Raw genomic sequence first — 21,321 nt, forward strand, 5'->3', positions numbered from 1 at the left:
AATAAGCTAAAACCTAAATAATAACGAACCTAGAATAAAAAATATATAAAAATAAAAATAAAGAACCTCACTGCACGAATACTTTAATGTTACGTTCTCATTAGATGTCTTGATAATAGTTTAGCGTTTCATTACTAACAAATTACAAGCATTATTCACAAATTTAAGTTACAACTTTAATTGATTTTACCTCATTCTCCACACGTTCTATATTGCAATTTAGGATGCCATAGGCTCCAACATGGCTTCCCTGGTTGGCCTCCTGGCCAAAAGAAAATAGTGTGTTTTCACGTGCGTGTGTGTGCATGTGTGTGCGTGTGCCTTTCTGTTACCGCGAGGACAAAGGAAATAAATTTTTCGAGTTTTTATCCATCCCCGGAAATCCCATCACATCATTACTGTCTATCATTGATTCAATCCCATTAAGATTCCAAAAATGGAATTTACAAACTCAAATTAATTACAGTTCTCTTTCGTGATCCCCCCATGTCAGTAGGTCTGATCATAGATGATTAAGTGATTGAAATTCCCTAATTTTAATTAAGTGATCACAATTCTAGCATACTAAATACCTGCGGTTTAAGCGATAACGATCCGATCATCACATAAACACTCTTCATATGTACTATCACGTACAATCTGCCGTTGAATCTCCACCGTACAGATAACCATTGTACAATAGATGCTCACCCATTCGACATCATAGCTACAATATACTCCACAGTGTGCAGCATAGTCCAGGACAAGCTCCCACACTATCCCAACAACGAAAACCAAAAAAACTACCAAACTAACTTTATCTTTTCAAAACCAAACAAACAAAAAGGAAACAAAAAACTAAGGATGGGGTTTCTATGACCCTCCCGACCATATGTACATATGCGGTCCCCACTAAAATTCATTTTAAAAGTGAATTTTTTATTTAATGTTTTTGTTGATTCATCATCCAGGCTAAGATGATTATGAATAAGAAAAAAAAACTAAACTTTAAAAATTAAAAATATAATATTTTGTATTTTTTTATGTACTGTCCATATCTTATTTATGCATGATACACTTTACATAACGTCCATCTTTAAAATGGACGTCAGCCCGCAGACGCATAACTTTTCAAAAACTAAATCAAATTAAATAAAAAATAAAAAATAAAAATAAAAATAAAAATAAAAATAAAAATAAAAATAAAAATAAAAATGAAGTTTTTGAAATGACATCCTTGAACTTTTGAAGTTGGCAAAAGAAAACGCGCTTCTTTTTCCTCCAAGAAAACCGCTGCCCCCGTTGCAATTGACGGAAGAAATGACGATTTTGCCCTAATCTATTCCATAAAATTAAACGGACTTCCGCGACACGTGGAACCACGTGGGAGGGCTTCCCTGATTTTTATTTCGCCCTCTCTTTCTCTCTCTTCTTCTCTCTCTCTCATCCTAAAACAGCTGTGTTTTTCGCTCCTTTCCTTTTTCACAAAATTTCAATGGTTCCCTCTCTCTTTCTCTTTCTCTTTCTCTTTCTCTTTCTCTCTCTCTAAAAAATATATTAAGAATGATCCCTCTCTCTCTCTCTAAAAAATGTGAAGATGAGCGAACCTTTCGGTTGTTTGAAAGAGTTGATGTATATTACTGGATCTTAAGGTTTCAGCCCTGTTTTTGAGAACCCACATTGTGTGATCTGAGCCCTTTATTTTTTTCTGGCATTTTCATAGCTGGATCTTTGGATTTAGAGTTTCGCATTGATCACAAATTTGGATATTTTTTTGGTGGGTTTTTTGGGCCACTGCATCTGGTTTGAATTTGCGCTAGTTCGGTGGAAGATCAGCAAAAATGGCAAGTTTTTCTTTGATTTTCGTTCTTTCTTTTTTTGGAGCTTCATGCTTATCTGAATTCTAGGGTATCTGTATTTAGGATGAGTAAAAACATAGTCTCTAGGGGGAGAATTTGATCTATTATTTTTCTTTTTCCTTGTAAATGGCAGAAAAATGGGTTTTTTCTTTTTGGGTTTTTTTATTAGAAATGGTAGGGAAAAAGATGCATTTTTCGAATTGTTTTCGAGGTGAAATTCAAGAGGCTTTTTCATCTTTTTTTTTTTTTGTGGGTTGATAATGATGTTCTACTGTGATATTTGGGATAATGCAGAAGGTTTGCTAAGCCAAAAAAATAAATTTTAGAAGTTTCGAGAATTTGAATCATGTTTTTGAAAAAGAAAATGGGTTTTTGGTGCTATTTTCCTAGATTTTAATGCGGTCTTCTTTTAGGAACTTTCTCTCCATGAGGGAAGCTTCCTAAGGCATTAACGAAATTTGAGGGATTTTTGCAGAATTATGCATCAAAAGGGGATCTGCGCATTTATGTTTGTGAAGAGAGAGACATTGACTGGTTTCTAGAGAGAGGGAAGACAGAGAAGTAACTTCTTTTTAAGAGAGAGGGGGAGGAAATTGTTTTGAAAGAGAAGTGAGACTGTTCTGTTCAAGAGAGAGGTAAACTGTCATGCCAAGTTGTTTCAGAGTGTCTGTTGCTTTAGATAGCAGATTCAGAGAGCTGTTTAGAGAGAGAGAGAGAGAGAGAGAGAGAGAGAGAGAGAGAGAGAGAGAGAGAGAGAGAGAGTCTGACTTCTGGTTCTTATTTCTCTTCTGTTTCATTTGCATTCTGTTGACAGTGAAATTGAGAGAGTTTTTTTGGTTAGAGAGAGATTGGGAACCGTTTCAAGAAGAGCGGAGGGGAATCTTCTCTCTCTACCCTTTTGGGCAGTATTTTTGAACCATTTGCAAATGTGTTTTTTTTTTTTTGGGTTATTTTCCTGTATTATGGTGATTTATGGCTGGAGTTTCTTCCACCTTTTCATGTTATTTACACCAGAATAAATAAAAGGAAACTATCGAATTTTTAAGCCTTGAGAAAAAATAAATAAATTTGGTAGTAGAATTTAAACTTCCTTTTTGACTGGTCGGTTTCAAATGTCACAGTCCAAACAAACTTTTGGTCAATTTCTTATTTTCTTTCTTTCTTCTCTTCTTTTTCTTTTTTTCCTTAATATGATCAAACCAAGCTTACTATTGGGTTTAAGAAACAGTAGAATGAAGTTAGGAATTTTCACTCTAATATCGTCCTTTTCATCAGATCTTCTCATGGTGTTTTGTACTTTTACAGTTGCAATAGCGACCCAAGAAACAACCAGTAAGCATAATCTTAGCCCTCTTCATGGATCAAAGCAACAACAACATTTCAGGATTACCATGGGGTTTCAACTCTAAACTCTCTCAACAACCGCCGAAAGGCCCACAATTGAGCAACAATTTGAACCCCAGGCCTTCTCAGCCATGGGCAAACCTCTCCCAACAAAACCCAGCCTCAAAACATCATCGAACCCCCACATTTATTGGGGTCATTCCTCAAGGCCAGTCATCATGGCTACATGATGATTTCATGGACCTTGAAGGCCCACTAAAGCGGGTCCTTCATCGAAGATCAGCCAGTGATTCTCTTGCTTTTATTGATGTGGACCCAAATGAATTTGAATGCAGGAGTAGCGGTGCTACCTCTCTTCAATCCAAGAGCGAATACCAAGATTTCGAGCGGTTGGATGATGCTGAAAATTTGATGTTAATGTTGGATGAAATCGAGCCATTTCAAAAACAACAATCCTCTGGCCAATCTCCAATGGACATACGGTTATCAGAGGGCCATTTGCTTGTGTCGACATCTGAGAACCCATCTACACCGTCGGATAATAACAGCATAAATGAGCCTTATGTTGAGAAGGCAGTGATGGCTCCTGGTCAAATCAAGAGTGAACAAGAGGTTCAGAGCGCTTGTAAGACCGAGGAAATTACTCCTTTACTGTCAAAGCCCGTGGCTGATGCTTCACCATCTACAAATGTGGGCTTGGACATGAACTTGGACCCCAAAAGGATGAAGAGGTAAATTCTCTTTCCAGTTTGTAGAACTCCTGGTTCTTTGGTTCTGGTATTCCTTCTGTAAAAATCTTTATGGCTGAGTTTGGATTAGGCTTATTTCCCACACTGGCAAACTATTCCTTCAACCATGCTTCTAGTATCAGCTCATGTAATGTGATAATTAGCACATCCAATTATTACTTTTTTTTATAATTAGCTGACCACCCAGTTAAAAAATTGTGATGATTAGGCCACCTAATTTTTGATAAAAAGGTTGATCTCTCCTGATTTGTATATTGAAATTTGTCTATCAGAATTTTAACGGATAGGTAAGCTAACCTTCTCTTAATTATTTTTTTTAACGGATAGGCGGAAATTTTCCCTGATGCGCGGCCACTATGATAATCATTACTGCTAAGTTTAGTGCCTACTAGCATTTTCCACATTGGTGAACTGTTTTGGCAACTACAATTATTGGTCTTTGATAACTTGCACTATCCAATTACTACTATTTTATAATTTGCCCTGCCAGATTATTATTGATATTGCGCACTCACCCAATTATTATTATTATTTTGATAATTAGCCCACCCAATAATATGGAATTGGTTTTTCATTCCTGTTTACATCATGATTTTCTCTTCAGAAGTTTTTAACAATTACTCAAGTTGCTATTGCAGAAAACTTTTATTCCATTTCCATATTCTTTACAGAATCTTTTTCAGTAAGCTTAACGCCGACATTCTCGTCAGCGATGAATTCTGAGGAAGGGATGCTTTTAGTTCAGTGACCAAATCCTAATTTAGTACACTCATTTATTATATCCGAAAATTAGCATAGCTAAATATTGTCAATCTCTCCTGACTTCTTGTGAATTGTCTCTTCAGAATTTTAGCAAATAGGCAATCTGCTCAGAGGTCCCGTGTTAGGAAGCTTCAGTACATATCTGAACTGGAAAGGAGCGTAAATGCGTTGCAGGTAAACGCCTCTCTCTCTCTCTCCCTCTCTCCCTCTCTCTCTCTCTCTCTTTCTCTCTCTCTCTCTCTCTCTCTCTGTGTATATATATATATAACTTCAAATATTTTTAAAGAGCAAGCTGAATTTTTGTAGAATATGGCAATTGCAGACCGAAGTGTCGACTCTCTCGCCACAGGTGGCCTATCTTGATCACCAGCGATTAGTGCTCAACATAGACAACAGCGCTCTTAAGCAGAGAATTGCTGCCCTTAACCAAGACAAAATTTTCAAAGATGGTGACAACAAATTTTGGTTCATTATGCAAGTTGTTTCTTTTAATTTTTTGGTTTTTTTTTCAAGATATTTTTTTTAAATTTTTGGTTTTCCCTTTTGTTGCAAGTTAAAGTTCATTTGAACACTTAATAAAACAAATCATCTCATTGATCCTCTCTCTTACTTCTTTTTGAACAATGCAGCTCACTTTGAAGCTCTTCAGAAAGAACTACAGAGACTGAGGCAGCTCTATCGCCAACAAATTATCCAAAAGGAAGGGCAGCAACACCAGCTAATGGACTTTGATTCAGAGCATCAGCAAAAGCAATTTGGGAAAGATGGTAATGCATGCCCATCTAATGCCATGGATGTAAAATGCCATGAACTGAAAACAGAGGGAAGAGAGGGTTCGAATGGAAATGGAAGTCCGCACATGGTGAAACCATCCAATTGCTTGACTGGTGAATCCGGCGAGAGAATGGTGAAGAGTAACATGGCATACCCATCAGATTTCATGGTCCACAACCACTGATTCAATGAGGTTATGGATTGTATCATACATGGCGCAAAACATGGCATACCTACCACCTTGATTACATGGTCCATGCCTTGACTTGTTGTTGCTCTGGTTTGTCTGTTTCTTTCCAATTTTCAACCCCAAAAATTCGATTTTTTTTGCTGTCATATTTTCTTTTTTCTTTGTGTCTTACTTGTTGAGAGTAAAGTGGGAGCCTACCCTTTCAATAAGGTTCTTTTAGGTTGTCTGTCACAAAAAGAAGCGGTGTTTTTGTTACATTAAACAGAAATTGGCGTTGCATTGCATTTTTGGATGGAGAAGTCTCTTCATCCCCTTGGTCTGGGGTTTATTTGTTTCATTAAACAGAAATTTTGGGAATTATGGAATTGAAATTTGTGTAAAGCCTCAATTTATTATTCAGAGATTATGGTTTATTTTTCCCTCACTATTTTTTGGTTGCTGTTACATCTGTTATTTGTGGCACAAAATAGGATTAGAAAAAAAAATTCTTTTTTTTAATTCATTTTAGTTTTAACAGTGCAGCCTCTGTAGGCTATCAAAGCCAAACCAATTCTTGATGGTGGAATCTTATTTGAACGAACTCTTATTCGAAGTTTCGAACACTAATAAACTTTTGTGGACTATTAACATGCAAAAAATATTGCTTTCACGGGTTTAACTCATCTTTGAAATGTTTGGTTATCAATGCAATTCAAAGTGGGGTCGAGGCTTTTGTCTAACTCTTTGAATCTGTGATTCTTGGTCTACTGCAGTTTGTTAAATTGGGTTTATTTTTTATTTTTTGCAAAGTTGCCAAAGATTTTGCGTCCGGAAATTGCAAAAAAGATTCAAATGGATTTTGAACTCCCATCAAATTTTTTTTCCTGAATTCAAATTCTCAAAATTTTAACAAAAATTTAAATTCAAAATTTCAAACTTAAAGAGAGCACATTGCATGGGATAAAGTCTTTGGCCGGGGAAGTAAGAAGTAATTAAGGCACGATAATTTAGGCGATGTTAAGGATAACCACGAATTAATTTTGAGTGGAGAGAGGTCAGCTTGCGGTTTTAGGGGGTTTGTTTCCGTAAATTAATGGAGGCGCCGCGTGATGATTCTCCTGATGCTGCGGTTCGTTATATTTATGCATGCCCTTTTTTGAAAAGTCAACAGTGGGTTCTTGCCCATTTTGGAAGTGGGAGCTAGAGAGAGAGAAAATTTTCCCAAGGGCAAGAGAGAGAGAAAAGTTTAAGGAGCAAGGGCTGGCTGGGTCTGGGTTGTGCCACCCCTAGCCATAGTTCGGTCCTAATACCCCTTGGCCCCCCAAGCCGAGTGCAACCCTGGTCATATTAGGGTGGATCTGGATCTGGGGGCAGGGCCAGCTAAAATTAAAGAAAACTAAAAAAGGAAAAACATAAAGGTAAGAAAGGGCTGGAGCGGGCCGGGCCTAATGCGGGCTGGCCGTATCCTAAGGCCGTGATGGCATGGCCCTTACCTAGCCCTTAAGCCATGCCTAGGACCTAGATAGGGGTGGTAATGGACCCAATTAGACCTGGGACCCAACTAAGACCTAGATAGGGGTAGTAATAGACCCAACTAAACTTGGGACCCAATGGGTTTACCTAACCTCGAGTCTAGGTATGGATCCAAATTTTGGACCCAAAAATTACTCGGGTATGGGTCTTGGTCCAGTCGGACCCGATCCATACCTGTAGCCATAAAAAATGTGATGGCAATCATGTCTCTTTAGACACGCGCTAAGTGTTCATATTGTTTTAAAGAAAAGTGTTTCATGTGGGTTGACTGCATTTCTACACATGCAGTCTAGAAGAGTAAAACATCCATTTTAAAGATGGATGCAAGTAGGTGTTCCATCTAAAAATAATGGAAACTAACGGTCCAAATGTTTTCTTATTAGAATTATTATTTTTAGTTTTAAATTTTTATTTATTTTTTCATATTCATGATGTCCATGTTAGAGATTACATATGCGGGCTTGGCCACATAGAAACCGGGTCCTTACAACATTTATAATATGGAAAAGTATATAAGGAGACCATTGAGCTTTGGCACAAGGTGGTCACAGTACATCTTGACCATTGGATGTGAAATTGGTTGGTTGCATTTATTTCATTGATCAAGTTCAAAGTTCAAAAGAAATTTTTTTGAACTTTATGACACACCCAAACGATTAGATTTCTTATAGGATCGTTGTAAGTAATTGTAACCTCTTTATTTCAAAGGTAAATGGCTCATTGTATATAATCCCTTGTAATATTATTGGAAAAAAAAATGGTATACGATGGTAAAAAAAAAAAAAAAAGAAGCTAATAGTCAAAGGATGACAATGAATCTGATTAGATTTGGGACCCAATGGGTTTAGGTAGGAATCCAAATTTTGAACCCGAATACTATCCGGGTCCGGGTCAAGATACAGCTGGACCTAACCCATGCCCAACCCTTTTTTTCTTTTTAACGGTAAAGTATGATTTATCATTAATTCAAATGTAAAACACAAGACATTCAAGCAAAGACACAACATTACAAAAATGAAGTAACCAACAAAGAGAGAGTATAGACTCCTCCTATGGCAAGAACATCGGCATTCGCCTTTCTACAACAATGTTTTACTATTGCCATAGAGGTTGACCAAATATCCTAAATTTGATAAAGAACAGTCCTTAATCTTAAAAGAATATGAACCTTCTCTTACTCCAGGCAATGACATTTGCTGAGTCTCATTCGATAATCCTGCCCCATTCTAAAGTGTATAACAATTTTAAACCTTCTAATAAACGTCATGCTTTTGCCTCATTTTGTTGTTGTGATACCATAAAGACCCCGAGTAAGAACATATACTGTGACCCATTACCACCCTACTATTAGGGTGGGTCTAAAAGGAAAAATATAAAGGCGAAAAACAATTTGGCCGGGCCTATCGCAGGCTGGCCTACCCTCAGGCATGGCCCTTGTCCCACCATGGGACAATTTTTTATGGCCGAGGCCCTAAATTTTTATTGCCGGGCTAACTAGGCCCGGACAGGCCACCTGGTCCATTGCCACCCCCATACGGAGTAATTCAAAACTTTGAGTCTTAGGTTTCAAATGGAATCAAGTTTAACCGCCCGTTTTTCATACCAAATATTCTCTCTCTACTCTCTTTCCATTAATTCCTCTCTCTCACCTAAAATTATGGTTCAATGTCCTGAGCCCTAGGTCATGCATGGTATTGTGATTCATACCCAACGGTCTCTTTCTCTTTCTCTCTTTATGTATGATCTAATACTAAATGTTGAGACCTTTTTTGACCTTGAGCTTATCTGTGATTAAGACGACAATAGTGAATTTTCATTGCAATTAAATGCCTTCAGTGGTTTAAGGCATTTGCTGCGGCCCATTAATGGCTAAAACCTTAATTAGCAAAGGTTATTAATAAATTAATTTCGTAATTATCGCCAACACAATGGTAAAGGTCTTATTACAACTAAGTGCCCCTTAATACCAATTAATTGTGTATCAATAATTTTGGTTCTTCTAATATGAGGTAAAGCCAGCGCATATGGCATGCTCCCGTGGGAGTACAATTGAGGCTTCAATATTTTTTTATGTTAAAAATATATATTTGTTTGGCCAGTTCAGGAAAATTGTTTTCTACTCATAGTTGAAATAGAGCTCAAGAAGTCATGTTGCGGTACCTCGTTATCCTAACCATCACGACAAGATCCCAATCGTGGTTGTATTTTGCATGATGGCTAATATAAACACATCCAAGGTTTTTGTATCAACTGCAAAAGCTTACCAAAAAAAGTTTACACAAGGTATCAACCATAAAAGCTTACCAAAAAAGGGTTGTTTAGTTGTTAAAACCCTCCAATTAGTCTTATGAATATCTAGATATACACATGTGACAAAAAAGATTTCAAGTCATAAAATAATGCATCTTGTAACATACTTGTAACATACTATTTCCATTCGAGATTTTTAAGCATCTATAGACTACCTCAATTTGTATTAAGCTTTCTATTTTATAATTAGAGATAAAACTAGATTTTCTATTTATGTTAAGACTTTATATTATTGAAACTGCATCTGACTTGATAGTGCATAATACTTTTTAATAAATGCACAATTCATACCTGCTCAATCTCTCGAAAGGATGGCGTTTGACGTTTGGATGGGTGCATAAATTACCCCCTTTTGCTTTTATACAAAAGGGTTGATAGAACTTTTTGCACTCAGAACTTATAGCTGAAATGCAGTTTTGCCATGAAAATATGCAAATAATTAATAAAAATAAAATAAGCACAAGTGTACAAAAGGTCATTTGTATTTGGTATATGGAGGTCACAATCATTCTTATCTGTCTAATTTTAAATTGGGTGATCGTAAGAGTATCATTGACTAGACGCAAAATTTAAAAGAAAAACAAATAAAAAGTTCTCGTACATCTTTACACACCTCAAGCGATCGAAGGTGACATCTAATTGTCGGGAGTAATTATGACCTCTTAACGACAAAGATAAATGGTCTCATCAATGCTACAAGATTCACTTCGCTTTGGGTGAAGAGGTCGAAGTCTTTGGATCTTCGGCCTAGACTGAAGCGAAGAAAAGCTCCAGTGCATCCGCTTCAACTAGGGTTGGCAATGGACCCGGCCCGACTTGGACCTGTCGGGTGGGTCTAGCATTTGGACCCGGTGGGTCGGGTTCAGGTCCAAAACACCCGAATATTGTATGGGTCTGGGTCCAAAACTTGGACCCGAACACTGTATGGGTCCGGGTCCGAGTCCAGCTGAATCCCAACTGTACTCGTAAATCGTTAAAGATAAAATATGTTATTTTAAGCCCTATTTATTTGGATGTATTAAGTATCATATATAATTAGAACTAGTAGTCATCTTTAGCTATTAAATGACAAATTACACAACTTGAAATCTAATAGCGGGTGATTATGACGTTGTTGCCAATAATACGGGTATATGATGGTTAAAAAAAAAAAAAAAAACTCATTGTGAGGGTGACAATAGACCCGATGGGTACAAGTATGGGTCCAATTTGTGGACCTGATGGGTCGGGTATGGGTCCAAAACCCGAATCTATTCGGGTCTTGGTCCGGGTCCAACCGGACTCGACACATATCCGAACCATTGCCACCCCTAGCTTCAGCTTGCTTCGGGCCAATTCAATCTGATTCGGCCTCTTCGGCTGAAGCACAAAATTGTCTCTTTTTTCTTTTTTGAATTCTATTATTTTAACATATTATATATATAAATATATACTTTATTTTTATATCAATTTTCAATTGAAACACCTAATTGTTTCATTTTTTTCAAACAAATAAAAAAAACTCCGAAATGAATATGACAACACTGGATCTCATAGCATACAATCCCAATAAACAACTAACATAATAATAAGCCCAATGTTTGAGCTTCAACTTGTAGAGAAGAAGAGTGACAGAGTGGAGAGGGAGGGAGGGAGGGAGGGAGACAATAAAAAGCCGTAAAAACATATACCAAAAACGGCAACACCCCATGTGTGTGATGTGTAAAAAAGTATTAGTACTTGATGATTTATCAATACGCATTTGATTAATTTAACTAATGAACCATTAGGCCACATTCTATGTATTTAACCATTATTAACGACATGTCATTGTTCTATCCATGTGGGACTCAACTTCTTTTAATTTCTTCTATTATTTACTTTTATATTTGTATGATACATACGATTATATAATATAATAAATTGCATGAGCAAAGTTCTTATTAGACCAAGTGGATGGGCTGGGAATCCCGAGTTGTTCATCACAAGGGAAAAGGAATTTTATATGCAATTCAGCAACACAGACAAACTCAAGGTATCTTGGGCTTTGGTCCATTCCTTGGCAAGGATTTAAGGTACCTAGTCTCCATGAAGGGGGTAAAGAATTGGAAAAAAAAAAAAAAAAAACACAACAATAATATGCTGCAATTTTTTTATCTTCTATTAATGAAAAATTCCCCCGACTTACCCAAAAACCAAAAAAACAAAACAACAATGACCCTTCCTTTCTCTTTGGACAGCACTTGGTCTTGTCAATTGGGGAGGAAAGAATATCATTAAAGGGCTCAAATTATTTTATCAGATCATTAAAAGACTCAAAAGATCTGATTTACCAATAAACGGTTTTATTTATGGAGTTTCATTTCATAGATACCTCATAAATTTGTTTGTAAATAATTCTCATGGCCTTTTTTCTAAGTTGGAAACCTTGGGAAATCAAGGGTATGTTTTGGGCAGTTGTCCCACTTAAGGCTCAATATAAATTACAAAAGTGCCTCTAATTTTTCATAGTTGGGAACATAGAACTGCCAAATAACAAAAATACTCCTAATTTCATACTACTAACTCAAATGAGTTAGGAGTACCTTGGTCATTTGGCAATTCCATTTTCTCAACCTTGGACAACTAATGGTATTTTTACAATTTGGCTCAAGCCACTGAAGTTGTTAAAATTACCAAAACATCCCTAATTGTTCAGTGTTTTTTGCCGTAGATAAGGTTAATTAGGAATCAATAAACAAATATTTTAAAGAGGTACTTCTATGAAATGAAAATCTTACCATGATAAATGATATGTTTTGAGGCCCCTTAATGAGCATAGTTGAGTAGAATGGAATTGAGAATGCAATTTTCATTGGCATTCAAAGCTACTCCTATGCTTTCTTATTTTATGTTTGAGGTTCCTTGGACTTATCATAATACGGTTTTGACAGCTTAGGTTTATCCACCAAGGAAGGGGATGTATAATTTAATATGAGTCCAATATCTTCAATTATAAGAAAGTGTCATAGAAAATTCCTTGGCTAACATGGGCGATCTTATTAAAACATAATAAGTCAAGTTAAGAAAATAAATTTCACTAAGAAATTTGATTAATTTATTTTCCTATAATCAAGTTGAGTTATTTTGCTTCTATTGGATCCTGCATGCCATGCCCTCCAAATCATTTGATTGGTAACTAAAATCTAGTTTAAAACAATTAATTAAATTCACCATATTTTCTCTTTTGAATGTTGCATATCCTATTGGTTAGGCTTAGTCATTTGTATATAGGCCTAACAATATTCTTATCTTGAATATCTTCCAAGTCCATGTGGTTCTACCATGGGCCATAAAGAGTCACACATGGCAAAATTGTCACAAAATTAATAATTAAACTTGGAATCATTGATTAAGAATGGATGCCTCCATTGAAAGTATCCCTTGGACATTGACATTTGTGAAATGGCACATGAATGTGCTACTAACTTAAACACCCTAAGATGCTCTAACCAGTCTTTAAAACCCCAAATAATGATAACCCTTATGCATCAATCATGATAATGATGATGAACATCATCTAAGTTTTATTCCAATCACTTGGGGTCTGCTTCACGAATCTTGTTCCATCATATAAGTTTAAAATTCCTTAATAGGTGTAGCAAAATTTTACTCTGGCTGCCATACCTAACACAACCCTCCTCTTTAACCTGAGCTTGGGATGGGTATGACCAGCTTGGGACTAGCCATGAAGAGTTAACCCTTCTGCTTCAATATTCTTTCTTTTTGTTCATCTATTTATTTGTTAGTGTCATTTTCTGCTATTGCACCACCTATTCCTATGTATATTTTCGTGTTATTTGCTATTTATTTCATCTACTACTTTTCTTTTACAAATATTTCTACTTACTCGCAGGCAATTCTTTCTAGTTTCTAGTAACAATATCCAAAGTTTGACATGATTACATTGTTAGAGATGATCTCCAAGGATCATTTCCATTTATTTTATCTGTTTTCTGTTAAGAGGATCTTCATATTTATATGTGTAAGAGATACTCTTGTCAATTGTGTAACATTTTCTTTCTTCCACTGGTTGCTTCAACCAGTGGTTTGTAAAACAGATCGCATGGCTGAATCAGTCAGTGATTCGGATCGATGAATCAATAAGGAATCAGAAGAAAACTAATGATAAAGAAGAAAGAATTTGTAGGAATTAGGCTAGTTGGGGCTGCCCGAGAACTGGATCTCCGACCTACCAATCCTTAGTCAAGCGAGTAATTCCGATTCGACCAAGCATTTTTTAGAATACTGGCTTCCACCATACATTTTATGCACTGTTATTTATGTCAAAGTTATTTCAAGCTTCACTTATCACATAAAAAAAAACCATATCAAGCTTCTATATATTTTTTAATGCTATAATAGCACGATTGCTTAAAAGCAGTGCCCAGAAGGCTGAAAAGGCCTCAATAAATTGAAGAAAAAAAGGGAATTTTTTTTAAATCATACACAAAAAAACCAATCCCATCTTTTTTACAATTTTTTAGAATTTTTTTTAGTATCCCTGAGTTGTACACAAAACTCAAGAAAACTTGCTTCGGGCCAAGCTAACTTACTCGGTCAAGTCCACTTGGACTTGATCAGAGTACTGGCACACTGCTTAAAAGATAAATCTTGCTATACCTGCTATATGATGGGTTCTTACTATAGTGGGTCTCTCTCTCTCTCTAATCAATTGTTAAAAAATGCATCAGGTGAACTTCCATAGCAAATGAAGACACTTCTATTGCAATATTCTGATGGGACTCTGCTATGATAATTAATTAATTTTTTTAAAAAAAACCGTTTCTGCCTTGAAAAGCAAGTTTTTAAATGGATATTCTACCCTTATTTTCATTTTGTTTTAGTTGTTTACGGGTGGATTTACATGCGTTGCTAAGAATAAACAAAATATTCAAAAACCAAAATCAAGGTCTTTTTCACGAAGATCCATGAAAGACTAAGAATATAAAGGACATGAAATATAAAGTATACACCTTAATTTATGTGGAACACGTAAAAATTTGGTATGAAACATGTTCGTACATAGAATGATAATTTGTTTAAAGTAGCATCAATTTTTTTATATTTTGTCAGCTCCTAAAAAAGAGTCAGAAATAAAATTTAAAAATATACTAAATTTAGAATTAAATAATTCTTTTTTAGCATGGTTTACCATTTTAAAAAGATGATAGAGGCTGTTGCTTAGAAAGGTGATAGGAAAAAGTTTATATAAGGTTGATACCGAAAAATGTAGCAATAAGGAGCACCTCTAAGATCCTTAAAAAAATGTTATTTTGATGTTGAAAAAATATCTAATTGATCATCTCGATATTGAGATATATAGAGATTTCAAATCTTTAAAACAATACATCTTACAACGCTCTGTATTTTCAAGATTTTTATGATTCTTAGAGTTTAAAATTTCGTAATTAGAGACAAAAATAGATTCTCACACCATCATAAGAATGTTCAACACCAAAATTGTATCTCTTGACAAAGTTTGGAGATGCGTCTTACTTTGATTGTTTCAGGTTGAAACCTTACAACTTAATTTATGTGGAATATACAAAATTTGTGATGAAAAATATGAAACTTGTGCGTATATAGAATGAGAATTTGTTTAAAGTAGCATTGATTTTTTTATATTTTATAAGCTCCTAAAAAAGGTGTCAGAAAATAAAAATTTAAAACATATTCAAATTTCGAAAGAACTTTTTTTTTTTTTTAAAACGGTTTACTATTTTAAAAAGTGAAAAAGTTTATACAAGGTTGAGGGCACGGCTCAAAAATTCACTAGAAGATGTTGTTTTGATGTCAAAAAACCCTCGAATTGATCCTCACAACCTCGAGATGTATAGACATGAAAGAAAATAGATTTTGAGTTTGAGAAATAGTGTGTTGTGTAATGTATTATCAGAGCCATCAATTTTCAATAGTTTCAAATGTTTATAGATTTGCTCGATCTACACTAGTTTAAAAGCTTTAAATTTTATAATTAAAGATAAAAATAAATTTTCAAGCCATCACAAATTTTTTTCCTACTAAGAAATCATCCTTTAAAATTATTTAAAGATACGCCTTACTTTGATTGTTTAGGACCTCAGCCTTATACAAACCACACCCTCTAAAAAGATGATAAAGTTTTTTTTTTTTTAACTTTAAAAAAGATGATAGGTTTCCCAAAAGTTGCTAAACTTCTGGTGAAGCTTCCAATTTGCAGAGTATTTTTTTGAACTTTTGCCGTACGCTTCCTAACCAGAGCTTAGAAGATATGTTTGCCTAGTTCAGCCCAACCAAAAGCCATGTACCCCCAAAATGTGGAAGGGCAGACCAATGTACCCTACATCCATGGGACTACGAAATATTTTCTCAAAATTTCTTCATTTCTAATGCCAACCTCAACAGTGGAAAAACAAATGATTTGGAGCTAAAAAATGCTCCAAATCCAATTCCCCTAACAAGATTAATTTAGGGCCGTCCAGAGTACCAAGACTAGGATCTCACAGCTTCAATTAGTTGGAAAAAAAAAGCTTTGACAATAGTGATGATGAAACCTTCAAATGGTGTCACCATCAGTCTAAGATCAATTTAGAGGCAAAAACAATGATGTAGAGCGCAAAAGATTGTCCCAAATGAAATTCTGCTCAAAGATTGAATGTCGACTATCCATTTTAATGAAGGCCATATTTAGGCCACAAGTCATTTTTTCCCTGTTCAAATTTATTTAAGGATGCACCAAAAATATCGAAGTCACAATTATCCCACACTAGGTGGTTTTTATGCAAGACCAAATATACAAGGTCGTCTCACCGGGCCACCACATATGAGCCGCCCATTTAAGGTTAAGGGAAAGTGCATTATGGTACATGTAGCATGTCATTAAGTATGGAGAAAAGTTTATATAGAGCCGAGGCTCTAAACAATCAAATAAGAGCCTACCTCCAAAATTTCACTAGAAGAGGTTGTTTGATGCCCAAATATCCTCAAATTGATCAACTCGACATCAAGATGCATGGATATGAGAAAAAAATAGATTTCAAGTTTTGAAACTAGTGTATAGTGTATTTTGTAACGCATTTTTTGATCGTCAATTTTCAAGTTTTCATAGATCTGTCGATCTACACTATTTTTTAAGGTTTAAACTTTATAAATAAAGATGAAAATATATTTTAAGGCTATCACAAAGATTTCCAATATTGAAACCACATTTCTCGGCACTATTTGAAGGTGGGCTCTATACAAACCGCACCTTGTTCACGGTGTTTAAACTCGGAATAGTGGGTCTAGGTCCAAGCTAAATTACCTAGTCAGCTTGCCAATTCTATTTAAAAAAATTAAGCAAATAAAAATATACATAAAATGATAAATTCAAAACCAAATATTTAACACTACATTATCCAACAACATTGGCGAGGCTCTAAGAGAAGGAATACAACATGCACACAGTATACAAAACTCTTAAGAGAAGGGGATCACATTATTTCATCATGGTAGATAACTACGCAAAGTTTAACCTCCAATAGTTTGATTAAACACTTCCATTTTGAATCCGATCCAAAAATTCAAAAAGTAACATTAATGATAATAAATAGCAGCATAGTTGGGGAGCCATTTGGAGGCCAAGCATTTGGATAGGTGAGGTTTGTATAAGGTGTCAACCTTATACTATTGAAGAAAGGTATGCCTCCAAAACTGTCAAAAGTGCAGTTTCTGTGCTACAAAGCCTTGCGCTCATATAAAAATCTATTGTTGCCCTCAATTATGAAACTTACAGTTTCAGAAATGGTGACAATCAAACAGATCTATAAATACTTGAAAATCTTAAAAATGTATGGTCCAGATAATATATTAGAGGATGAACTATTTTTAGTACTAAAATCTCCCTTTTTTCTTTTTTTTTCACATCTATGAATCTTGTGGTCGAGATGATGGATTTGAGGGTTTTCCAATATAGAAATAACCTCACTAATGGGTTCTTTAGGCACACCTTACACGTACAACATAAGGTTGAATCTTTATATAAACTTTTTCCTTTGGATAAAGGTGTGGTTTGTATAAGGCTGAAGTCCTAAACAATCAAAGTAAAACACGTCAAAAGATGTTTTAGTATAGAAGCTCGTTATGATAACTTGAAAATTTATTTTTATCTCTAATTATAAACTTTAAAGCTTCACAAGTAGCATACAATCTTTTGATCAAGCAGATCTAAAAACACTTGAAAATTGACGGTTTAAATAACATATTACAAGATACACTATTTTCAAAACTTAAAGTCCGTTATTTTTAACATCCATATATCTCAATGTCGAGATGATCAAATTTGAAGGTTTTTCAGTATCAAAACAACTTCTAGGGACTATTTGAGCCTCAGTTTGATTGTTTAGGGCCTCAACCTCATAAACTTTTTCCTTGGATAAAACTTATAAACCGGTACTGTTCCTAAAAATCTCTTAGGAATGAATGTTCAGATAATGCAGGGGAGCGTTACAATCCCTCCTTTCATGTTCTCGATGCAAGAAAAATGATCAAGAAAAAAAATGCCCCCAGGTAGGAAGTGATAAACCATTTTAATATCCATGGCAGTGGTTCCTTTGCCGAAGACAAGGAACCATGCAAGTGATTCCAAGCCCTCTCTCCCCCTGCTGGTTGTCAACCATATCCACCAAGATCTTTAGGCAGTTATCCACTTGCTACACGTTATTGCAGGCATTTTTTGACAGGATCATTCCCATTCGCGCAATAAAACTACTCCAATATCCATGAATACAGTCTCAGCATACCAACACACAGACCCGCATCTATACCAAGCATTTTACCACGAGGAGCTCATAGAACAATCATAATCAAAACGCTAAAAAGGAAACCAAAATAAGACGAGGATGACAAGTAAAAAAAGTGGGATGTTATATAAATTAGTATACTCACAAATGTGAATGGCACTTCCTATAAATATACAAACAGGGCAGGAGGAGAACAAGAGATGTCCTTTCCCCCTTGAATATAAAGTTCAAAGCTCATTTCTCACAGAAACACTCTCCCTTCATTCCTTTGATGTAATGACCAGCAAACCCAGTGCGCCTATGAGCAAGTACTGCAACATGGAGACACATTTTTGTGACACAAAAACAAACTTCAGAAGCATAGTTCACACTGTTCACCAGCTACAAAGAGCAAGCACTTCACAGTCCAAATTTCTCCTAGTAAGTGAAAAGGCTTGTGACCAAATTACGCATGACTAATTACACTGAAGCTAGCAGAAATTGTATTATTCCCCAACAATTTTCATCAAATGAACCAGAATGCATACAAGATTTAGAAAAGGAAAACAAACAAAAACGAAATAACTTCATGAAGAAAAACATAAAAAGAAATATGTGATTTGTCAAGTGACCAAGACATCCACTTCAGTGCCTTCATTTATTTCCCAAGGACAGCTCTTTATTGCCACAAACTGTTTCTGTCGCCTCAAGCAGTGTTTACAAACACAGGCTCAGGCCATGTCTCATGGAGGTCCAAGGCCAAGCCACCTGGTCCAACTTGGGTAAATCCAGAGTCGGACCAGGATATATATTTTTCTGTTATATATAAAGTAGTAACTTCTTTAAGAAATCAGAAACTCACAGTGAGTTCCAAGCTTTTGCCTCAGGATTAGCCAGGGTGCCGAGCTAAGCCAAATTGGGGGAGTCCTGAGCCGAGTCTCTGATCTTCCAACCACTGGCCTCAATTATTAAGGCAAGGATTGGAAAGGCCAGGAGGCACTCCGTTCAAAAGACTTCTTTGGTTTTGGTTAGTTCAGCGGTACTAGGGATGTGATAACATAGAAATGGCAGTTTTCTCCATATGCTATTTGCATAGAAAGAAACCAACACATTGAGAATTTGAAATCCAGTGTGTTTGTCTGTCATTTTCACAAAAAATGGTACAACTTAGGCATGCAAACCTTGCATCACTTGCAAAACCGGTATCAACAAGAGCTTTAATATGGTACTAAAAAATCAGGAGAATGTCTGAAAGCATGCAACATTCCTACCAAGAAAAACCAGCTGCATCTATTAGAACAAACACAAACCTTGATGATAGGTCTTTCAGTCATCATGATAGTGACCCAGCCAACATAAGGTAAGAACCTGCAAAAGGTAAGTGCAAATGTACTTGCGTTATCGGCTAGAAAGAAGAACCCACGTTTGACTGGTGATGATAAGTAGAACTGTATTCTTGTCATAACCACTCATTTATATTGGAAGCCAAGTGCTTGAAAAAACTTACCCCACAGCCCTCCCCATGATATGATGCTGGTGAAGCCAAAGCTGACCATGAGCATACAGAACCCTATCGTCTCCAAAATTATTATCACCTGAAGTAATGAATGATATGAATGTTAAAACACCATAAATATTCTAAACTTTATTACCCATGTCAAGCGAGACATTAATTAGAGCCATATTTAAAATACAAGTACACAGACGATTTTCAATCTTTTATGCTCATGCTTACTGCACCATGAACTCATTGGTTTTCAAATGTTAGTACCTTTTGTGAGAACATCAACCTCACCGGTGTCTTGTTGTTCATGCACCTATAAGGGAGAGCAATGAACATTAGAAGAATGATGTATTGACCTTAAATAGCAATGAAGAACTAACATCCAGCATGTTAAATTGTCAAATAGGAAATTTGAGAGCAACGCTATGCAAGAGGCCCAATCCTACCAGAAAGCAGACACCAGTAAGGGTGTCCTAACAAATAAATTGAAATCAATAGCATTGAAATATGTAGTTACATCTTTGTTATCTACCTGGATAAGAGCAGTAGTCTCCCTACAAGTGTCTATATGTATCCATGCGAGTGCATAAAAGTGGTAGATCATGATGTAAGCATTCCACTGCCAACCATGTCCTTTTCTGCATGGAACTTGGAGAACGGCCTCTGTATATGCAGTTGTGAGCTTAGGATGCAAACTTTCCATTACCCTACAAAATCCTCTAGGTATGGAATTTGGAACAGGTTGCCTAAATAAGTACAAACACAGAAAGTGTTACCACTAAATGAAATCATCAATCTCTCTGCCAGCAATGTAATCCATTTGCAGTTTGCACAGCACCTGTATCTAACAAATTATACGAATGGCCACTCCTTGTCCTTATTTCTTTAAATCCATATACATTTTAACTTTCAATTTTTGCAAATGAGGCCCAGTGATCAGTGGAAGCTACAAATGGAACTGTTCAAATAGATGAATGTCTCCTAGCACATTGTATCTCTGTTATGCTGACAATTCAGCTACAAGTTTTTCCAGCTAAATAATACTCATTTTTTAAGAACTATGGCCAGGATGACATAACAAGTCCTGGTTTCAACCTATTGAGGCTTAAAAAAGGAAGAGATCTGATTTATTCAATTGACAACTTGAAAATGTTACCATGCCACCAGGACAGCAAAATGTGATCACCAATCAATGGGTTTAAAATAGAGTTTTATTTCTACCAAAGGTACCAGACATCATCTGCACATGACTAACAGAACTAAGCACCAACAAGATATTGATTCAGTGATTAAGATTTGGCATTCACACAATGAATATCTAAAAAACAGTGTCCGTCATGTTTGAACCTCTTTTTATGAAATAATCCCTGTTAATTTGGAAAACAGAAAAGCAGTGCTTATCAAAATGGATGATAATCATTGTGAAGACCCTTTTCACTTATGCATTCTAATAGCTGGGGACAAGCTCCATGCCTCCTTGGAAACACTTTCTTGCTATAAGTATTTTGTAATATTTATTGATGATTGTTCCCAAGTGATATGTTTTGTTACTTTGAAGTTTAAGGATGCGGTCTCACAT

General features: G+C 35.7%; 2 protein-coding genes across 7 annotated transcripts in view; one reads left to right on the forward strand and one right to left on the reverse strand.

Moving 5' to 3' along the window:
- The first annotated feature begins 1,570 nt into the window (after positions 1 to 1,570).
- Positions 1,571 to 6,038, forward strand: LOC18436559 (basic leucine zipper 2). Of its 3 annotated transcripts, none has more exons than XM_088874322.1 (6): positions 1,571 to 1,823; positions 2,314 to 2,473; positions 3,144 to 3,913; positions 4,777 to 4,867; positions 5,016 to 5,142; positions 5,323 to 6,038. In XM_088874322.1, exons 3-6 carry the CDS (start codon positions 3,195 to 3,197, stop codon positions 5,649 to 5,651), a joined length of 1,266 nt encoding a protein of 421 aa, XP_088730448.1. In that variant the 5' UTR covers positions 1,571 to 1,823; positions 2,314 to 2,473; positions 3,144 to 3,194; the 3' UTR covers positions 5,652 to 6,038. The 3 variants fall into 3 exon arrangements, with proteins under 3 accessions (XP_088730448.1, XP_088730450.1, XP_088730449.1); XM_088874324.1 differs by having other exon boundaries at positions 5,016 to 5,167; positions 5,323 to 5,453; XM_088874323.1 differs by lacking the exon at positions 2,314 to 2,473.
- Positions 6,039 to 18,359: 12,321 nt separating this feature from the next.
- The window catches only part of LOC18433778 (uncharacterized), a 47,175-nt gene continuing 44,213 nt past the window's right edge, over positions 18,360 to 21,321 (reverse strand). For 2 of the 4 annotated variants that reach the window (XM_011624701.3, XM_088874326.1), the window contains exons 5-8: positions 20,010 to 20,055; positions 19,746 to 19,833; positions 19,549 to 19,606; positions 18,360 to 18,570 (exon numbers count right to left, since the gene is read on the reverse strand). In XM_011624701.3, coding sequence (XP_011623003.1) covers positions 18,520 to 18,570; positions 19,549 to 19,606; positions 19,746 to 19,833; positions 20,010 to 20,055 — 243 coding nt within the window. In that variant the 3' untranslated portion in view covers positions 18,360 to 18,519. Of the gene's footprint in view, positions 18,571 to 19,548; positions 19,607 to 19,745; positions 19,834 to 20,009; positions 20,056 to 20,274; positions 20,489 to 21,321 lie in introns of those variants that run through there. The other 2 variants (XM_088874327.1, XM_088874328.1) reach the window with 2 other exon arrangements.

The sequence above is a fragment of the Amborella trichopoda genome, chromosome 8 (genome assembly GCF_054954075.1).
Source record: "Amborella trichopoda isolate Santa Cruz 75 chromosome 8, AtrichopodaSantaCruz75HAP2 v2.0, whole genome shotgun sequence".
Taxonomy (NCBI): domain Eukaryota; kingdom Viridiplantae; phylum Streptophyta; class Magnoliopsida; order Amborellales; family Amborellaceae; genus Amborella; species Amborella trichopoda.